General features: G+C 40.9%; 1 protein-coding gene across 5 annotated transcripts in view; it reads right to left on the reverse strand.

Moving 5' to 3' along the window:
- htr4 (5-hydroxytryptamine receptor 4) overlaps positions 1-21,122 on the reverse strand; it is a 179,877-nt gene that overhangs the window by 70,051 nt on the left and 88,704 nt on the right. For 3 of the 5 annotated variants that reach the window (XM_011480562.4, XM_011480564.4, XM_078954428.1), the window contains one exon: positions 4,327-4,440. The exons of 1 other annotated variant lie outside the window; for it this stretch is intronic. In XM_011480562.4, the coding sequence (XP_011478864.1) occupies positions 4,327-4,440 (114 nt within the window). Of the gene's footprint in view, positions 1-4,326; positions 4,441-9,770; positions 9,814-21,122 lie in introns of those variants that run through there. One more of the 5 variants, XM_078954429.1, reaches the window with a different exon arrangement.

Below are 21,122 nucleotides of genomic sequence, written 5' to 3' on the forward strand. Positions count from 1 at the left end.
TAATTCAGAGAAGTGCCGGGGGTCACGAGGAAGGTCCTGACACGATGACAGTGACCGTTTCCAGATCTGTTCTGTGTCGGGCATAAACACAGAGCGACTGTGTGGCAGCACGTGTCTGTGCGGGAGCGTGTCGCACCGAGGGAGCGGGACGATGTGTTTGTGTGCTGGTTATTGATGAGTGCCTTAACACCCCTGAAGAACATCCTGCTGCCGTCAGCTCAGAGGAGACTGAACCGACTTCAACGTCACTCACTGCGGCGTTGAAGTTTAGGCTGCAGCAGCAGCAGCAGCATGGAATAGAGCTGTTTTCAGCTTGTTAAGGCTTGCTGTGATTCAGGGAACTGCAGCTAGAAGCTTTGGACATCAAATTAGTTTCAAAAGTGTCTTTTCAGGCTCCATGACATCATGGCTGAAACAGCTTTATCAGGTGAAGACAGGAGCGACTCAACATTAGAGAAGGCAGTTGACTTCAAATACTTCCAATGTAATTTCCATGTCAACATAATTTAAACCTGTCATCACACCAAACAAACAAACAAAAATACTAAAATTGTGAGCCCAAGTTCACACTTTTAGACACTTTAGTGAATTCACACGAAACAGGAATGCAAAAGTCACATAGGCTACGTTCACACTGCAGGCTGAAACGACCCATTTCAGATTTTTTTGCGCCCATGCGACCTGCATCTGATCTTTTCATGACAGTCTGAACGACACAGATCCGATCTTTTCAAATGTGACCCAGGCCACTTGAGTATGTGGTCCTGAATCCGATATGTATCCGATCTTTTCAAATGCGACCTCCGTCTGAACGGCCAGGCCTCATGAATCCGACCCGTACGTCATTGATACGCTACAAACGTCATAATTCTGCGTTGAAGTAGGCGGGAACGAGAACATAAACATCAACCATGGCGGACGATGCTGCTGAGACCAGTCATTGGAAGGGAAGCGAGGTCACCGATGTGATTCATATTTGGGGTGACAGCTCCATTCAGGCCAAACTCCAGGGCTCTCATCGCAACCGGGCAGTTTTTGAAAAAAATTCCAGCTAAATGGCCGAGCGTGGTGTTGAACCTTTCCCACGATTACTTTTTTTTCCCTTTCCCACCGTGTTCATAAGCGCAGGGGACCGAAGGCGGATCCTCCTTCGGGGTTCACTTCCCCTTTCGGACCCTCAGATTCTCCAGAGCGGGTTAATAAAGAGTCAATAGCAGTTCTGCTGGGGGAAGGCTTCTTTTATTATCATTCTCCTTCCTCCGTAACGCACAACATGAATGCGCGCCCCCACTGTCCTTCGCTGCACGCGCTCTCTCCTGTCTCTTACACGCGCGCACGGTCCCAGCACACACACATCCCAATTCCACAACAGTGGGTACAGACGATCCTGGCTCCAATACCTTCTTAAATTGAGAAGATTGTAATTGTGCTGGCTCTTTTGTGAAGATGAATGCAATAATGCAAAAGAGCTCCGCTGTTGACAACACTGTTGTTGACATGCATTGTTGACGTTAGCTACTTCCACAAACAACGAATGACGTCGTTCACCGTTGAGGACTCTTCTGCGTGTGCGGGTAATTTCTGGGTCATTTCACGGTCACAGGAGATCACAATAGTTTGCATTTAATTGGAAATGTGAACGGCCTTGCAAAAAAATCGGATTTTTAAAAAAAAAAATCGGAATTGAGCATTAGGCCCTGCAATGTGAACGTATCCTTAGAGTATATTAACAGATCTATTTCCAATTTTCCAAATTTTACTTTTTGAATTTTTTGGGTGTATTATTATTTGTCTGAACGGCACATTATTATGTTGATTCTTCACCAAAAACAACCCCAAAGGGGTATTTTGATCCGTTCACACATTTCTGATTATTCCTCTAAAAGCCTGCTCTCCGAAGACCAGCCCCTCCCAATCCATGAAAACAAGTGGGTCCTCACATTGTGACGTCACAAAGTGAGAACAGCCCCTTCCAGGTAGAGTCAGCCGCGCCCCCAGGCTAACATTCACGCCCACTTTGTCCATGGAGCTAGCGGTGATCGGATAAACGTTTTCATTTTATACACACCATATGCACATCCATCTTTGCAAAAGTTCGGTGTTGTTTGTTTTGGTGGGAGACACGCTGCTGAGGCCGGCTCTAGGATGATGTCATGAAATGGGCGACACCCACAAGGAGAGAAAGGCGGAGCCTCAGAGATCGAGTCGTCTTACTTCCCGGTAGGAAAATGAGCTGAAAATAACAAACTTTTTGTTTATTTAAAAAAAAAATCATTCTATGATGTGTTAAAGGTAATATATGATCATATACAAGTACATGGATACAGTTTACTCTGAAAGGCTTAAGAAAAGCATGATATGGGCCCTTTAAAAGGGTTCACGCCATTGAATATTTTACCATTGCATCAAAGATTCATCACCTGAATTTAAAAAGAATTTACAGAATCTTGATGGAGGCAGAAGAACATTTGTCCAGATGATCAGACTAGAGGTGTGACTGTGCTCTTCCTCCCTCCTTCAAACAGCCGACTAGTTTACTTTCAAGCTTTGACATTGTAGAATTTAACTGGGATTGCCCTAAATAAACCCCAAAACTATTTCAAAGTCTAAAACTTCTCTGGAAATAGGGTTTGTCTTACATAAGAAGCCTTATATTTTCATCTGAAATGACTGGAATCTTATTTTTGGACGTGAACGCTCACCCGAGGGATTCCCCCCTTTGAGCAGATGAGCATCTGTGTTTCCACACCTGAGATTCTTGTGTCAGTGTGTATACAGAGGGGCATTTCTCAGAGGACAGCAAGACAATAAGACGCAGACAAACAGTCTTCTCCTCTGGGAGGCAGACACAGCAGTGACTTAACAAACCCAAACACTTGGGAATCATTTTCCACAAGAATGCCCCTGGAAGCCTTTCAGTACGAGTCCTGCACGGAAATAGAGACGACGAGCGTCCCAAGACGGACACGCATCTGCAGGACGACTGGAACCTGGGTCGCAGTAAACCTCAGGATTCATGAGATCAGAAAAGATCAGAGAGGAACCTTCAGAAAGACAGCACAACTCTGACAAAAGAGATGGAACAGAAATGGAAGAGAATGACGAGAAAGGAAGAGACTGCTTCTCAGCTGGACAACAATGGAGCTTCTATTGAACATGTGAGCCGCCACTGCAGCAAAGAAAAGTAACTCCAGATAAAACAAATAAATGATGTCACAAATAAAAGAAAAACTGCGGCAAATAAAAAAGCCAACTTTCACATTTATCCAAATAACTACTGTTACCCATGCTTTAGACTATTGTTAGCATGATAAAAAAATAACAAAAACACAGTAATAAACTGCTGAAAGTATTGTCTAGTATGGTATGTGTTTTGGTTCCAGACTGTCAGTACCTGTTGTTAGTTGTGTTTGTCTGACGCTGCTCTGGGGTCAGACCGTGCAGTGGTGCATGGAACAGTGTTTGGCTGTAAAGCTACAGAACTCCATTCACCTCTCGTTAGTGTCTCTCTGCACACCGGATTTCTCCACGTTAGCCAAAGATGAGAATAAATCCAGAAATAATAACTCCAGTACATCCAGAATGTATTTGCATTAGAAGAAAATCCCATAATGTGAAAGGATCAAGAGCATCTAAAGATGAGAAACAACACGTAGAAAATTAAGAAACAAAACTGAATAATTAAAGCCAACGAGGACGCAATATGCAATGAACTTTAAAAAAACAAAACAAAAAAACAACGAAATTCAGGGAACATTGTCTTCAGAATTTCTACGATACCGGTGCAGATAGTTGTTAAAATAAACCATATTTTGAATCATGTTAATATAGGTCCTTTTATTCTAAATAAATGCATGTGGTAGTTATTTAGAGATGTATTTTTTTGTTTACATGTTTATTTTAATGTTAAAGCCCTTAACATAAAACTCAGGTAAATCTTGAATCTTTATACTACATTTACGCTTCCAAGTGTTTTTTTTTTCAGTTTCTTAACAAACCTTTGGGACTTTGAAACGAAAACTCCAAATAAAAGGGTTAAATAAGCGTTGTGGGAGTTGGTTTTACTTCTACCTTTTGCAGTTCTGTCTTGCCACGCCCTAAATTCCCACAGTGTGCAGCACTTTGACAGAGATGCTGTTACTCTTTACAAGCTCAGATCTTCGATATGGACTGTTTTGAGTTATTTGTCTGCTTCTTCTATAAAACTAAAAGAAATCTTCTATAAAAAACAAAGCATAGAAGTGATTTTTGTGCAGAGATGTAGCATCCACCAGCATTTATAAGATGTCACACTGCTCATATCTGATGGAAGTGACGTTCAGGTACCTGAGTTGTCTGTCCTTGCAGACTGCAACCATGACCAGCAGGTTTCCCAGGACGCTCATCAGCATGACCAGAGACAGGAAGCAGATCAGGGCTATCCGCTTTGGCATGCTGTCGCTATGGAAACGAGAGAGTAAAAAAGACAACACTCAGTAAGATTTTAGGCCTTTGGAATTGAACCCGACTGCTCGTGTAAAATTCTTTGTTTTTCTTTTAGGATTTGAAGGAATGTTTAGCACAGCGATGCAGAGTAAAAGCAGCAGCGGATAAATCATCACGAGTGAGGTGGAGACTGTGTTTGTTCAAGCATATTTGTTCTTTCTGCTCCAACTACATAAATACTCAACAGATTTAATATCACAGATCACTTGATTAGTAAAAGCTGGAAGTGAAATCATGAGGCGCTCCATGTCCGTAACGTTCGGGCTGAACGTTTGCTGAAGTTTTACGGTAACAGAATTCGCCCAAATTTTATTTTGAAGGCTAAAAGAAATCCACAATTATTATCTCTGCTCTGTTTTCATTTGTGTTGGTTAGTAGCTTTGGATGCATGTTGGACTGACCATTTACCCTCTTCTTCTCTGCTTACCAAACAGCCGGGCTTTGTCCAAACCTTTTTAAATGTCCTTGAGCAACATGGTGTCTGGATTTTCCAAAGGCTTTTTACTGATTTTTTTCCTTGTTACTTGTTTTTTACTTGTTTAGGAGCACAAAAAACACGATCTGTTTAAAATGATTGACCTCTAGATCGTCTGAACACAAAAACAGGACCAAACACAATGTGCAAATCAAAAAAAGACTCATTTTGCCTTTCATGTTTTCACAGAAACACAGTTTGGATGAATAAAATGACAATTTCATCCCAATGTTTTTAAGGAAAAACGTGTTGTTTTTAAGCTGGTATGCTGCATATCCTTAAAACAGAATAAGTGTAAGAAGGAAAAGGAAATTGATACTGCTGCTGCCCAAGAGCCCAGAGTCATACTAACACTTAAGACTCCAGAGAACCACAGGGATCAATCATTGAGGAAACTAAACAGAGGAAAACCTTTTCAAGAGCGAGTGACCACAACCAGGACTCATCCTGAAAGAACCTCATACTGTCAACTATATTTAAAACGAAATTGTTTTTTCAGAACCTATTTCAGTAAACTGAACTTCAGTCTCATCTTTTTTTTTTCATCTACAAAAAACAATACTTTTATTTTGAAAATAAGAACCCTCACCGACACTTTGCTTTGAATATTTATTTTTACTTCCTGTGACAGTAACGCATTTGTCATTTTTTAGTTTAAATACTTAAAATCCATTTCACTTAGCATTTGAAAGTAATATTTAATTTGCCTGAATCAGCGATCTCATACAGTACAAATATTTGTACTCGAAAAATGTTGGGAACAGATCGTGAGTATACCAACGATTCATTGAATGCTAATCCCAGCTATAATAAAGACTTTCCAGAATAGTGAAACACAGCGGTGGTAGTGTGGTGATGTGGGGCTGATTTGCTAATTTAGGATATAGACAATTTTAAATGGCTTTTCTATTTGAAAACGGACTGATGAATCTTAAGCTTGAAAGACATAAAAAGAAAAAGGTGGAATAATTTTCTTTACATATAATAGCGCCACCTACAGTCATGAAAATGTAATGTACTAATTTTTAAAGTCTATTAAATTTGGCCTTTTTAAAATCATTTATGGTTTATTTTAAGTGCTTCACTAATAAAAAGAGGATTTTAAGCTAAACAGCCATTTGTTTGTGTTGTACCGAGCAAGAAGCGTTTAAAAGGGCGAGAAATGTCTGCTGGGTTTTTATGATTCCTCAAAGAAAAGATGATAAATGGACCCAAAACTGCAGCCTTGGCATCTTTTTATACTCCGTTGCCTTGTTGGCTCCAGGAAAGGTGCCGTAAAGCATCTGACGAGGTTATGAATCAGAGGTAGCTGCACAGCGTCAGAGTGTAAAACGTCTCGATTAGGATGATGCATTAAAGAAATCCTCCTGATGTTGCACTCTTTTGAACTTGAAGAAATGAGGAGGAAGCCTGAAAGTTAACAAGAAAAAAACAAAAAAAAACAACCCACATCTTCTGAGTGAAAAATAAACGATGAGCGAAGGGTGAGTCTCTTCCATGTCGTGTAACTATTTACGGCACTATGCAAATAAGAGTCTCTTAGCTTTAGGAAGCAGCGAACATCCCTGTCTGCCAAATTATTTTACTCCCAGCATCTGGGGTTCAAAGCAAGAGTGATAGTGTGCAAATGGGGCCTTTCTTTGATCACTGATGCCAACACACTAATCAGATCAAATGGGAACCCTGACAGCTCCTCAACAGAGGTATCATTACTAAAGAAGCTAAGGAAAGGCCTCAGCAAAAACCACTTTGATCTTAAATATGTTGGTTACGCCGTCTGACCCTTTTTACTGCAAATCCAGCTTTGATATGTGCGTCTTCCACCTTTTCCAGGTGACCGGGGGCTTTTGAGCGCCGGCGTCTGCTTTGTGCTCCCTGCTGTTGACATGGCATCCGGCAGACGCTGAAGCAGAGCAGACAAAGGACAAACTCCCCGATCATTATGTGGAGCAGCATCGATCGCTGATGCTCAACGGGGCTTTGAGGCCTTTTCAAGAAGAGATTTAACACAATCCATCAACCACTTTCATGTCTTTGTTTAGAAAAGAACATTTAAAACTCAAAAATGTCAAGTATGAGTTATATAGCAGCTTTGTACTCTGAACAAAACATGTCATTCATACAGAGATTAGGCAAATCATTGGTCTGGACTCCAGGGGTCACCTAAAATTGTTAATCTCTAATTATTTTGAAGGGTCTATATGATGCTTTTCTTAAGCCTTTCATAGTAAACTATATCTATATATATGATCATTTATAACCTTTGGCATCCTGAAGAACGTTTTTTAAATGAATTATGAGTCATTTTTGCAGCTCTTTCTAGTACCCAGAGGTACAACTGGATCTCTGTGGCTCCGCCTTTCTCTCACTGTGGGTACCACCCATTTCATGATGTCGACCTAGAGTCGGCCCCAGCAGCGTCTCTGCAACAACATCCAAACCGAAGATGGATGTGCATATGGTGCATAGGAAAGGAAAGCATTTAGCCGATCACCGCTAGCTCTGTGGAGAAAGTGGGCGTATGTGTTGGCCGGGGGGGCCGGGGCTGGCAGCGCAGACTCTTCCTGGAAGGGGCTGTTCCTCACTTTGTGATGTCACAATGTTTTTGTGGATTGGGAGAGGCTGGTGCTCAGAGAACAGGTTTTTAGACAGGGATGTGTGGATGGATTAAATACCCCTTTGGGATTATTTCTGTGTGAAATTATCATTGTGATGCACTTAAAAGCTCAAAAAGTTGGTTTTGTATGATATAGGCCGTTTAAAAGAAAATGTATCATAAAGAAACGCTTAAAAAACTCACTACTACATTTTTCAAATACACTATGGTCCGGGTCAATACTACATTTTGAGCGGCTGCAGGGCATCCATTAAAAGTGATATTTCCCCTCTAAACGGATGTTCAAACAGCCTGGATGTTCCATATTATTGCACTGGCCCAAACTCCAGTTGGTCACCAGAACAACAGAAAGTAGGAACGTAGGTGGACAGACGTAATTCCACAGCTTAACAGCAAGACGGCAGAAAAGATCTACAGTCTATCAATCTACTGTCATACAGTCACCGTCTGTTTCACAGCAAAGAACAGAGCGGCGGAGGTTAAAAATAGTAGAAATCAGCAGCTCTATTCTCCTTATCAAATTAATATTAGTAAAATCATATTTGTTCACATTAAAAAGACAAATACAACAAAGAAGAAAAAACAAAGATCTGAATTACACTGTAAATGAAATTCTGTGGGGTTCTTTCTAGAAAATGTGGAATCTTTTTCTTGGTTTGTTCCACATGTCATCTGCTGTTCTCATCATGTGGCAATGTAGGGGTGCAAATGTGCTTGGGGGGGGTTTGACACAAAAGCTGTAATTGTGTTGACACCGAATGTATCTGAACTCTGACCCGAAGCTAAGCTTTAATCAGCAACCGCAACCAGCCGCTGACAAGAGCAGGAAAGACTTTAGAAAAGACAAAATGCCCACGAAAGAAAAGCTTCTGCAACTTCCACTTTATTCAGTTGTCGTTGCTGGAGGAAGTTAGAGCCATGAAGATCCTGAACGGATGGATCCTAAACATGCTAGAGGAGGTGAGACAGGTGTGAAGTCTGAATAATCAGATTATAAACAGGATTGAGATGATCGAAAAACAAATGGATGACCAGGAGCAGAACTCCAGAATGAATGATGTTATCATCGCCGCATTGAAAATCAAACACCGGTCAAATGCGCACGCAACAACCGCCGGGAACGGTGAAGAATCCAACGACCAGGAGACGAGCTCTGAAAAAGGGGGAGGAGTTCCTAAAGTCCAAAGGAACTCTGGACACGAACAACGTGGAGATCTGCCGACGGCTTCCCAGGAGAAGAGACACCGACAAAGTGTGTTAATCGGAAACACAAAGCAGCTTATTTGAAGAAATGAGGAAATCTGAAGGGAACCAACGTTTTCATGAATGACAACCTCGCAAAAAGGAAGGCCGGCATCGCCAGAAGAGCACGTTATTTAAAAAATCTGGGAAACATTCAGAACACTTTGGTAAGAGACTGCAAGATTTACCCCAAACTAAGTGGTTCCCCTGAGGAAGCCAAGGTTGTTCTCCTCAGGAGCCTGGAGGAGCTGGAGAACGGGTTACCCACTGCAGTCTAAACTTTCAGAGAGACCTGAATGGTGAGCAAACCGACCTTAAAATATTCAGTGATAATGACAACAACCTGCAAGACATCCACCCTGATCAATTCTTTTCCACTGTTAATATGGACTGCAAATATTACAGCATAGATGACTTTAAAAACTCTGGTAACCCAGAAGGAAGACTGTCAGTCATTCACTTTAACAGCAGAAGCATGTAGACCAACTTTGGAGACATCAAGGACTATCTACAGAATATGGGGCATTCCTTTGATATCATAACCATATCTGAGACTTGGTTCAGCCGCGACAAGGACGCTGACTTTGAATTGGAAAACTACAAACTTAACTATGTGAGCAGAGTAAACAAAAAAGGTGGAGGAGTCACAATATATGTGAAAAAAATACTACATTTACAGTAATTGATAAATTGTCAGTTGCAGTGGATGGAATACTGGAATGTCTTACAATTGAAATATGTAACAATTCAGGGAAAAATGTCATTATAGGCTGTGTTTACAGGTCACCAGGGTCATGCTTAGAAGTGTTCAGTGACTGGATGGAAAAGATGTTAACTTCCTGTGACAAAGTGTCATCTTTCTGTTCTAGCTCATCACTTTTAGACACATCATGTATGTAAAACACAACCACCCAATGTTTCGACTTGTTTAATTTTTGTCATGATTCTCACCTTCTCTTCCTGGTGCCCAAAGAACAAAATGGTGGCCAAGTTCTTCACTTCCTGTTTAGGAGTTGGGCACAGGAAGTGGAAAATATTTGGATTTCTTTGTATACCTTTTGGTTGTAGTAAATTGAGTTTGAATTTGTTTCCAGGACATTAACGTTATGGTTTACAAGACATTTCTAACTTTTATTGAATATTTTCTTTATTTTTTGGTTTAAGTGATTTCCTTGCTGGGTGTGGCCAGTCAAATAACTGGAGCCCATAAAAAGGAAGGAGTTCATATCCAACCATAACAAGACCCAGCAGAATCACTACTCACAGTGCTACTCTTATTGATAATATATTTACAAATAATATAGAATACACTCATATTAGTGGACTAATGATAAGCGACATAACTGATAATTTACCAGATTTTGAACTATTTGACATCAATGGGAAGACAAAGAAAATTATAAAAGAAGCAGTCTATAAAAAATTGAGAAATGAAAAATCTATGATTTCTGTTCATAATGACTTATCCAGACAAAACTGGAACTCTGTTCACAGAGAGAAAAGCGGACATCGCTTACAAACGTTTTGTCCAGTTTATGAACTCTAGAACAAATTTGCCAAATGCTTCAGAAATGATAAAGTGGAAACGTTTGCATACAGCTTTATTACGTAAAGAAGATATACTGTATGACAAAACAAAGTCATATAATTTATCTGTAAACAGGGGTGTTGAAAAAGATTTTTGAGGTCTTGGGCAAAAAAAAAAGGCACCCCAGGCCACCCTGGTATTTTTGAATCCCTAACATTTTTAAGGTAAAAGGAAAAGAAAAATACGTTAATTCACAGACATATTTAGAGTATGTTAAAAGAAATTCTCATGAAATATATGAAAAAGATGCCAGAGAACATCTGTAAACACAAACATCCATACAGGTTTGAACAGCAACTAACAAATGAAAAACAGTTTCAAATCAAATACTTTGACTATGTAGTTTCTTGGTTTTATTTAACATGTTTGCGTTTATTAAATATTGCATCGCTAATTTTTTTTTTTTTAAATTCAAGAAAATTAAGAGATTGGTATTAATTTATGCCAGTAAATGCATTATTGCCTAAAGAAAAGTTAACATTTTACTGCTGTGTTATGTAACCAAGGCATCAAGTGAAACTTGCAAGTGTGCCTGCTGTTCTGCTCAGACAAAGTAACCATATGACTCGCTGCCTAAATAATGCTCAGAAATATTTTCAAAGGATAGCAGAGTCGTTTACTTGTGACCAAAGATTTGCAGCAGTGGATGCAGTTTGCTGTTTGTGGACATCAATGTAAGTCAGTTGGCTTTAAAACTCTGAGCAGGAACCGCTTTGTAAACAAATACACAGATCAGTTTTCTTTAACATGCAGATTACATATTTTTATTGTGTTTAAACATTTTTTCATAATAGTGCCAGTTTGTTCCTGAATCTAGGATCACACTCCTCTCCAAGATTCCAAAACACAAGCAAGCAAACATTCAATTTTTGCTTTACTTAAGTGCACATGAAGAGGATTTTATAAAGACAAAGGAGGATTCTTCAGTTGTAAACACTTTAGGGTCTCATTGGCTCTAAGTAAACAGGTCAGACGTGAATCCCTACCTGAGTGTCCGACTGGAAAACCAGACCTCCCGTGTTCCAGGGTTCCCCTCCTCCCTTCCCTCTTTGTTTTTCTCGGCTGTAATCCCGCGCTCTCTCTTCGCCTGCTTCTGACTTTAATTTTTTTCCTTCTCAAAAGTGTCGCTGGCATAGTTCTGCTTTTCCAGTATTTGGACCCGAGTTGGTCTCAATCCTGCCTGGACAGTGCGGCCGCCCTCAGCTCGTTTCCTCACACCAGCCTTTGTTCCATCCCCGTGAGTTTTTTTTTTTTAAATAATCATACTTTTGTTGGCTCGCCCTGCCGGTGACCCCAGTCTGCATTTGTGTCCCCTCCTGAACCCACAATGACATATTCATGCCGTTACGCAAGAGCTTCTGTGGTGGTTCCACCAGCCGTGCCTAATCTCTGTTAGTATTTCTGGTTCCTCGTATCTTCTTATTACCCAACACCGCCACTTTGAATTGATGCTCCTTTTTCTAAAACACCTTGAGGTCTCTAATCTTACTTCATTTCACTTTTGCTTTTTCCCCTTTTGTCCTTCACTCTGCTTCCAAAAACGTTTCCAAGAAAGGACAAAGTGAACGCACCCCACTGCAGTCTCTCCACTGGCCCGACTGTCCTGGACATTTTTAGCCACTTTACAGTTTTGCTAACAAACACAAAGCATTCTGGGTGATTCTGAAGGCCTCAGCGGGGATCCCTAATTACAAACAACAACTGTCTGCACAGGGGCATTTTCTCTCAGCAGGCAGAGACAAGTGCACCATTATGCAGACGGCCACCAGAGGCCATGGGTACTGCCCAGACGGGTATCAAACGCTGTTTATCGTCAACAGAAAAGGGGGGTGTCCGAAATGCGCTTCCTGCTGCTTGAGACCACAATGGTGTGAAAGCTGAGGCCAAAAGAAAAAAAATAATGATGCTTGAGGTCTGGATTAAAGCTAAATGACAAAGCAGGAAGTCTGCTGAGCTGGAAAAATGTCCTCCTGCCCTCCCATTCAGAAGATGACTTCACTCCTGAAAGACCCATTCCAATAAAAATAGATGTTTTTAGAGTTTTTTACATGTTTTTGTGGCATTTTCTTCACATGATGGAGAACATATAGAAAGAAAATCAGGCTTAAAACTACATTTCTTAGTAATCCTCATGCTTTTCAAGGGGAAGGGTGTCTCAATCCTCTCAAAGATGCAGAGGTTAGAGGACAGAGGCCTTTAAATAAGGTCAAATCGCAGAAATGTACTCTTTTAGTTTAGCAATTACCTACTAAATTGTATGACTTCATGTATTTCATGTTTTTTAGAAAGCCCATTAAATTGAATTTTTTGATTAGTAATTATCCAAAAATTAAATTGGCCTTCATTTTAAATTATCCTTCTTTAGTCTATTCCAAGTCTCTCTCATTTAAAAACAAAAAAAGAAAAACACAAGAGATTACGATAACCAATAAACTGGGTTTCTGGTAATCTAAGGTATTTTAATCGGAAACATCAAATGAATGTATGTTCTTATAATGAAAGAAATAACACTTTATTAGCATTTTATCATCAAATTTACTCCACCAGGAATGAGACGGTAACTTTAGGACTGATGAGCTTTCAGGTGGAAGAATCTTGGTTCCTGGAGTCAAACGTCTGAATTTCTGCATTTCTTCACTGAACTCTGTCTGAAACATGAAGGCAGCAGCAGCAGCCAAAGTCCGATCTGTGTGTTGCATTTACCATTGAATATGAATTTTTAAATCCGCTACCTTTAATGCAAATCCCTGCCGGCTCATTTTTCTCTGGTTAGTCGGCGGAGTGGCGAGGTCAGGACGCCGTCAGAGCTCATGCATCAGAGTTACATCTGCTGTGATTGGACCAACTTTTAATCAACCCACGAGACGCCTGACAAGAGCTCTCGTCGCAGAGACGCCGTGCCACTTTTGGCTGATTGGCTCAGGGGTGTGTGATAAATATCACCTAAACTCTCAGCGGGTCCGTCCTCAGCGCCGAAGCCGGAGGAGCTGCGTTCAAAACTCTGATGGTTGCCATGGCAACTGCAGTGATGCCTTCACATCCAATCTTGACTGACAAACTCTAATGAGTTGTCCATTACCCCTGTTTGTTGGGATTTGCACATACTCCTGGAGGCTAGAGAGGCTGACAGTCTCTGAAAGTTGCTGTTAAATGCACCAGTTAATACCGCCGCTTCCTTTATGAGCCTAATTTAGCGGAAGGACGGGTTTTCCTCGCAGACGGCGTGATAGCACAGATGGGTTTGTGTTAACTGCTGGGAAGATCCCAGTTTGAGATGCAAAAGCAGCGAGAAAACTGGAGTCAGGGGATGATGGGGATGATGAAGCGGTCCTGATGACTGACGTCTCGGTTTCCGCCTCCTCCACGTCTTCTCAGGCAAAACACTTAACCCCAGATTAGACCCCGCACCAGCCGCTGAGCGTGACTGAAGATGAGTGGTGTTCGCTGTCATCCACAGAAACTTACAACATATTTAAAGGTGCAAAACACGACTCTGACCTCAAAACTCGAGTGCAAAAACACAAAATGGAAAGTGAAGTGACAGCTGGGAGTTTGTCTCTGACATATTTTGAATATCTTCAATGACTCTCATCACTCTTTTTTTTTTTTTTTTTACATTTTGGCACCAATATATCAACTGATTGAATAATTTCCTCATAACCATTTTTTACCTGAAGAAAAAATTGTAAATTGCTGCTTAAAATGTGAAGTTAATAGACTTTTGAGGATATTAAAACTATGTGAGGAAGAAATTAGGAGTTAATAAAAAAATAAAGAAACTGTGGTAATATATGAAAGAAAGTGACCTTTTTAAATTAGAAAAATAATTAAATAATAATAATCCTTTAAATTAAAATATATTTTTATTTATTCTTTGGTTAAAAGGCAATAGTATTATAATAATGGCTGTAGTCAACAAATAACTTTTAAAAGTATAAATTTGATCACTGATTCAACATTTTTTTCAACCAGAGTAAACATAAAACTATCTATAAAAAGAAAAAAACAACTGGAATGAATCCCATGCAGGAAAACACTGACATCCAAATAAAAATCAGATCTGTGGTGAGAGTTTCATGACATTGGTTATAAGGAGTTGAATTAGCGGAACCTGGATTTGGAAACCCCCCAAAAACACCCAAGTGCTTGAATGCAACTGTGAGGTAGGGTGGAAGAGGTGTAGTGGTATGGGTTTAAATTTGAAATAGAGCAACCATCCATGAGCAACCCATCAACTTTAAAAAAACAAGGACTTCTAATGACCAAATCAATCGGAACTCATATGTCAACGGAAAATGTCATAACTTGAAGCCTGATTCCACAAGACTTTCACGACAAAGCTTAACTTCACAGATTAACGCTTTCTCTGTAGATGGATGTATGGGAACCTCAGTGATCCACTTTCTATTTAACAATAAGTTCATTAGAATCATTAACATTTCACCCAAAACTCTGTTATTTAGTAATATATCCAGCAAAGAGGGCAACGACCATTGGGCTAAATAAATGCTTTTTAATGGTGAGTCCATTGTCAGCTGCTGTCATTTCAGGGACACAGCTGAGTTTGGCTTGGAAGGAACCCACCAAACCTCTGGCTTCTGTTGTATTCAAGTCCAGAAAAACAAAATGCTGCAGTTTAACAAACGACCACTGGAGGCTGGCTGTAATGAAAAGTCAAGTTTACTTTAACTCTGAATTAAAAATCAAACTTCACATCAAAAGATCCATTCATGTACAAACTGGTTTAAAAAATCGTTCAAATCTGTTTATTTAATTTTTTTAAATTAAGGGTTAATTTTATTCAAGATCAAATGTTTCCATTTTAATGTGGAGTGGTTTTTGTGGCATTATTCCAAGTGCACTACTCACTGTGTCGAGTGTGAAACCTCAAAAAAAAAATGTGCTCGAGAACGAATTATGCTCTTGAAACTGAAAAACACGTGCAATTAAAGTCATTTTTACTGGAGATAAATTCTCACTCTTTTAAGGTGGAAACAGAGCAGGGCGCTGCTTTGCAAACGGGCCACAATAGTCAGCCAATCACAGACACGGACATGAAGGTGGATGTCTGTGATTGGCTGGCTTTTTGCAATGTCTAAGAGATAATTTCTCTCGAGCGAAAATGGTTTTGATTACACGTATCTTTAAGTTTCAAGTGCAAAAGGCCTTTTTTGAGCACGCAAAATTTTACAAAAGCTTTACGCTCCAAACAGTGAGTGTGGCGCTCTGAATAATGCCACAAAAATCACTCCCTGTTTTAAGAGGTGTTTTTGGTAAGTGGGTGGAGCCATGGCGTCCTGCCCAAATGCTCCTATTCGTAGCATTATTGAGTTGGATGGAATAAATTGTGGTTCCACAGTCTACCCTGTGACATCAGAGACTATCTGTCCAGGTTTATATTGTAGTGATGGCAAGGAAGCTCCTTAGGCGGCCGGTTGTCCAACAGCTCTTTATTTAGATTTCTGTATCTGATAACGGTTACAGCATGACTAACAGGCACAGCCAGCTACTACTAACTTCTGCGATGACGCACACACACACTCTCCCACAGGTAGACCCCGCCCCCTCTCTCCATCAGTCACCAGCCCACCACTGATTGACACACACACAGTGGTCTAGCAACTGACAGAAAGAGGGGGGCGCCAGCCACCTGCAGCTCTGTCTAAACCCTGGGTCGTTACAATATGTTTATGGTCCAGACTATTGTGAAGTGGAACCAGGAGAGCTGAGCATTTATGGTTCCAAAAATGCTGCACAGAATTAAAACACAGGAAGCTGTATTTTATTTACTGCAGTGCAGGAGTGCCTCAGCGTTCGCTTCTTGCTGCTGAAGTTACAAGGTCTCACAAATGACCAGCAAAAAACCCCCCAAAACAACTCTTTCTGGTCTCAGTGAAAGGTCCTAATGGAGCCCAAACAGCAGACTGGTGAAGCTCATTTGGACTCACGCCAGCTCTGCCTGATCATAATATGAGTTCTGTCTTTCTTAACGGAGCAGTTAATAATGTGTGGCCGACGGTGAAGGCAGACAACGACAACAAGTTACCACAAATGATAAAAATACGCGCCGAGGAGGAAGAAGAGCAGAAAATTAAAACATGGCTGTGTGGGTTTTCTATGAACTGGCAGGTGGGTTTGCTGTGTCTTCTCCATTCACACACTTTAACAGTTGTAGCTGCTTTTAGCCGTTAGGCTGGGCGGAATTTCACCTGTCATGACATGTATATGATCTTTATGCACCTCAAACCTAGAAGGAGAGACGGACGATTAACCCTCCTCAGCAGTTTTCTCCTCAAAGGTCTGCATTGGAGTAAGTTTCCATTTTCTGCATGTTTGACACACTAACTGCTCTTGTTACTCCTGTTCAAAGCTCAGTACAGAAAATGTTTTAGAAAAAAACGGGTTTTTCCTGAAACTCAGAGCAGCACTGCTCAGACCTGCTTTAATGAATTCTGCTGCAACCATAATTTAGCCAGCATGGCTTGACATCACTGCAGGACCAGCGTGGCTGGATTCAGAGTCAACTCTGGCTTTTTAGGGCAAATTTAGAGGGTTCAACTCTTCAAATAATGGCAAAGTAAGTCCATTTAACAGGAATAAACAGACCTGAAAAGAGATTTTTAAGTCTCACTCCGACCTTCTTCTGATTTATTTTCAAAGTATTGCTCTTTTAATAATGATTATCCAGTTTTCAGCCAAAAAAAAAAACGTGTCCTAGCTGCTCCACAATTAGCCAATCAGAGTGTAGTTTGTGTGGACATCCCTCGGACAGTTATGTATGACATGCGGTTAATAAGGAGCCAGTGCTCACACCTCACTAATAATTAGAGTGTGGCGTAAGGACGCCGTACGACAGCATCACCTGTACGACATAAATCCGTGCAACTTGCATTTGCCTCACGAATACTCCATGAAACACTTACCAGTCTCTACGAGCTTCAAGGGCATCACAAGACACATTTGGGCTCCCCGTAACTCCTCTCAATAAGCCTTCACGGACCAGGACGACCTAAAAACATGCAGCACCTGTGCAGGTTAAACTCTGTATACGTGCACTCGTCTAAGGCTTTGGTACTTACACCTCTTTAATCTATCTGTGATGGGAGTTCTTCTCAACGTTGTAAAAAGACACTTCCGCACAACCGAAAAAAAACAAAGAAATTATAGGATTTTACTCGTCACAAACAAGAGAAGTATTTCTGCTAGAGCTTGTTACCACCAATGTAACCAATGGACCCCCTTAGTTTGCCCTTATAGGGATCTTGTCTCCTTATTGTAACAATGAATCAAAGAACTCTCAACATTACAAACTCAGAAATAAGCTGAGAGAGTTCTGGTTTCCAGAAGTCCATGTCTCCATCCTCCAGGAGGAGGAGAAGCCTACTTTGTGGCTCCAGGCTCAGACTGGCTGCAGAACATTGTCAGCTTCTGGTGTTTAGTTGCCAAATTGTCTCCAGAGTCCTGCAGAGTCCCAAACACACACAGTTACACTTTTCTATGTGTTTTTTTTTGGTGTTTTTTCCCCCCGGTTAATTTACAGTCCTCCTCTTGACACCTGCTGATCCCCAGACTCTGACGGAGGAAAGCGACCAATGGTTCCCAGCTGGAGGCAGACCTGCAGCTAGATGGAGAGCTAACTCGTTAAATCCATTCATTAACTCCAGAGGCACAAATTAGCCGTCAGCACAGGTCTCAGGTGAGGCGCAATCACTGATATGATTCTACAAACTACTTTCTGAAATAATTTTCCTTGGAGTTTTGACGGTGTTCCCCCAACAGAGATGGTTTTTAAATGAAAGTCTTTATAAAATATATTTTTGTTTTTGATACATGAAATTCTGTTGGTTACTAAAAGCCGCTGATAGATGCTCTGCTAGTTTTAGTTGCCAGGCAACACCTTGTAACTAAGCGTAAATGATGGCGAGCATCAGATGGACGCCCACAGAGAAGTTCTGTGTTTAAAGCCGCACAGCAGCTGCAGAGTCGTGTTTCAGGGAGCGGTAATTACGAACTGAGAGAATGTGAGGAGTCGGATAACGAAGATGTTTGCCCTCATTTTATCTGCGTAGGTGAAATGCGTCGTCGTGTTCCAGCGGAGCAGAAACACGTCTCTGACCTTCGTCATGTGGATTCTGAGTTAGAGGTGGGGAAAGACGGCCGGCAGAGCTTAGAGATGAACGAACCCACATCAGGATTTTTTTTATCACATTCAAAGGTGGCTTAGAAGGACCAAATAACACCAGAGTCTCATCCCTTTCTGCAATTCTTTAGTATTGTTTTTTAAATAAGGCTCAAACCATAACAGAAAAAATTAGTAATAAATCCACTTTTGTGACCTGATGTGCAATAATCCATTCTGTAGAAGTGTGTTAATGTATAATGTTATGATCAATAAGAACCACATCTTTGTTATTTGATAAGTAATTTGCACTAGGACTAAAAACGCATGTATAACTGTGAATCAATGTTAAGAACCAGAAACTTTATATACAAAACATTAGGTAAAGCATAACAGGGATGGGATTATTAAGTTTGCTTTTCACATAATTATTCAAGTTATTTGACAATTATTCTACCTAATGGATGGAATGTGATTTTCATGTGTACTGTTTGGATAAGGACAACAATATCTATTTATAATAAGAGCAGTTATGGTGTCAAAAAGACCCTTATCTTGTAATTTTTTTAAAATCGATTTATATTACCTTTGACACATTAAATAAGGCTACGTTCACACTGCAAAGTTTAATGCTCAATTCCGATCTTTTGGAAAAAATCCAATTTTTTTGCAAGGCCGTTCACATTTCTTTGAAATGTGAACTTTTGTGATCTCCTGTGTGACAGATAAATGACCCGAAGTGACCCGCATGCGCAGAAGAGTACTCAATGGTGAACGACGTCACTTGTTGTTGGTGGCAGTAGCTAACGTTAGCAATGGATGTCAACAACAGTGTTATCAACAGCGGAGCTCTTTTTGTTGTATTGCATTTATTTTCACAAAGGAGCCAGCACAATTACAATCTTCTCATTTTAAGAAAGCATTGGAGCCGGGATCGTCTGTACCCACTGTTGTGGAATGGGGATGTGTGTGTGCTGCGGCCGCGTGTGTGTAAGAGAGAGGTGAGAGCGTGGGCAGTGCAGGAGGGAGTGAGGGGGGCAGTGGCGGCGCGCATTCATGTTGTGTGTTACGGAGGAAGGAGAACAGTAATAAAAGAAGGATTCCCCCAGCAGAACTGCTAGTGACTCTTTATTAACCCGCTCTGGAGAATCTGAGGGTCCGAACGGAGAAGTGAACCCCGAAGGACGATCCGCCTTCGGCCCTGGAGAAGCCGGTCTCCCCCGTGTTTCTGACCACGGTCGGAAAGGGGGAAAAAAAAAGTCATCCCTGGAAAGGTTCAACACCACGCTTGCCCATTTCGCTGGAAATTTTTTCAAAAACCGCCCGGTTGCGATGAGAGCCCTGGAGTTTGGCCTGAATAGAGCTGTCACCCCAAAAATGAATCACATCGGTGACCTCGCTTCCCTTCCACTGACTGGTCTCAGCAGCATCGTCTGCCATGGTTGATGTTTATGTTCTCGTTCCCGCCTACTTCAACGCAGAATTATGACGTTTGTAGCGTATCGATGACGTACGGGTCGGATTCATGTGGCCTGGCCGAAAAGACGGAGGTCGCATTTTAAAAAAAACGGAAATGTGTCGGATTCAGGACCACATACCCAAGTGGCCTGGGTCACATTTGAAAAGATCGGATCTGTGTCGTTCGGACTGTCATGAAAAGATCAGATACAGGTGGCAAAGGGGCAAAAAAATCGGAATTGGGTCGTTTCAGCCTGCAGTGTGAACGTAGCCTAACACATTTTTAATGAAACCAGTTCTTTTCGCAGCAGATTTTTCCACCCGGAAGTAAGACAACTCAATTTTGGAGGCTCTGCCTTTCTCTCCGTGTAGGCGCCACATAAGCCAACCTAGATGCGGCCTTTCTAGAGAAAGCGGGTGTGTCTGTTAGCCTGGGGGCGGGGCTGGCAGTGCAGACTCTTCCTGGAAGGGGCGTTTCCTCACTTTGTGATGTCACAATGTGAGAACCCGCTTGTTTTCATGGATTGGGATGGGCTGGTGATCAGAGATCAGGTTTTTAGAGCGATAGTCAGAACTGCATGACCAGATTAAAATACCCCTTTGGGGTTGTTTTTTGTGAGAAATGAATAGTATAATACACTAAAAAGCTCCAAAAGTTTATTTTGCATGATGTAGGCCCTTTAATATCATATAATATTACTTTTTTTTTACTGTTTGAAATAATTCAATCAATATAAATGTTCAAGAAATGAAATGCTGCTTTCAAGAATTATGAAATGTTAGCGGGTTTGAACTTTATTCAGAGATTAGAGACTTCACAGTAAATTAAAAAGACTTGCTTTTTTGCAACAGCTGATCTATAGCTTGATAAATTATCAGTTTTCTGCTTTGGTTGCAGTAAATCAAGAAAAAAAGGTCCTGTTTATCAGATCTCCTCAGTCCTTTAAAAACCCTCCAGATCTCTGAGATCCTCGGGTTCTGCTGTCTTATCTCTACTCACCATGACACCTCGGCTCCCATCTGTGGAAGAACTAAGAGTTCCTGCATCTGTGAAGATTTGAAATTTAAATGAAACACTCATATTCTTAACTCGACATTCAAATCATTCCTTTAATCAATGTATTTATTTGGCTTTTAA

The sequence above is a fragment of the Oryzias latipes genome, chromosome 10, assembly GCF_053564925.1.
Source record: "Oryzias latipes strain Hd-rR chromosome 10, Olatipes_Hd-rR_3.1".
Taxonomy (NCBI): domain Eukaryota; kingdom Metazoa; phylum Chordata; class Actinopteri; order Beloniformes; family Adrianichthyidae; genus Oryzias; species Oryzias latipes.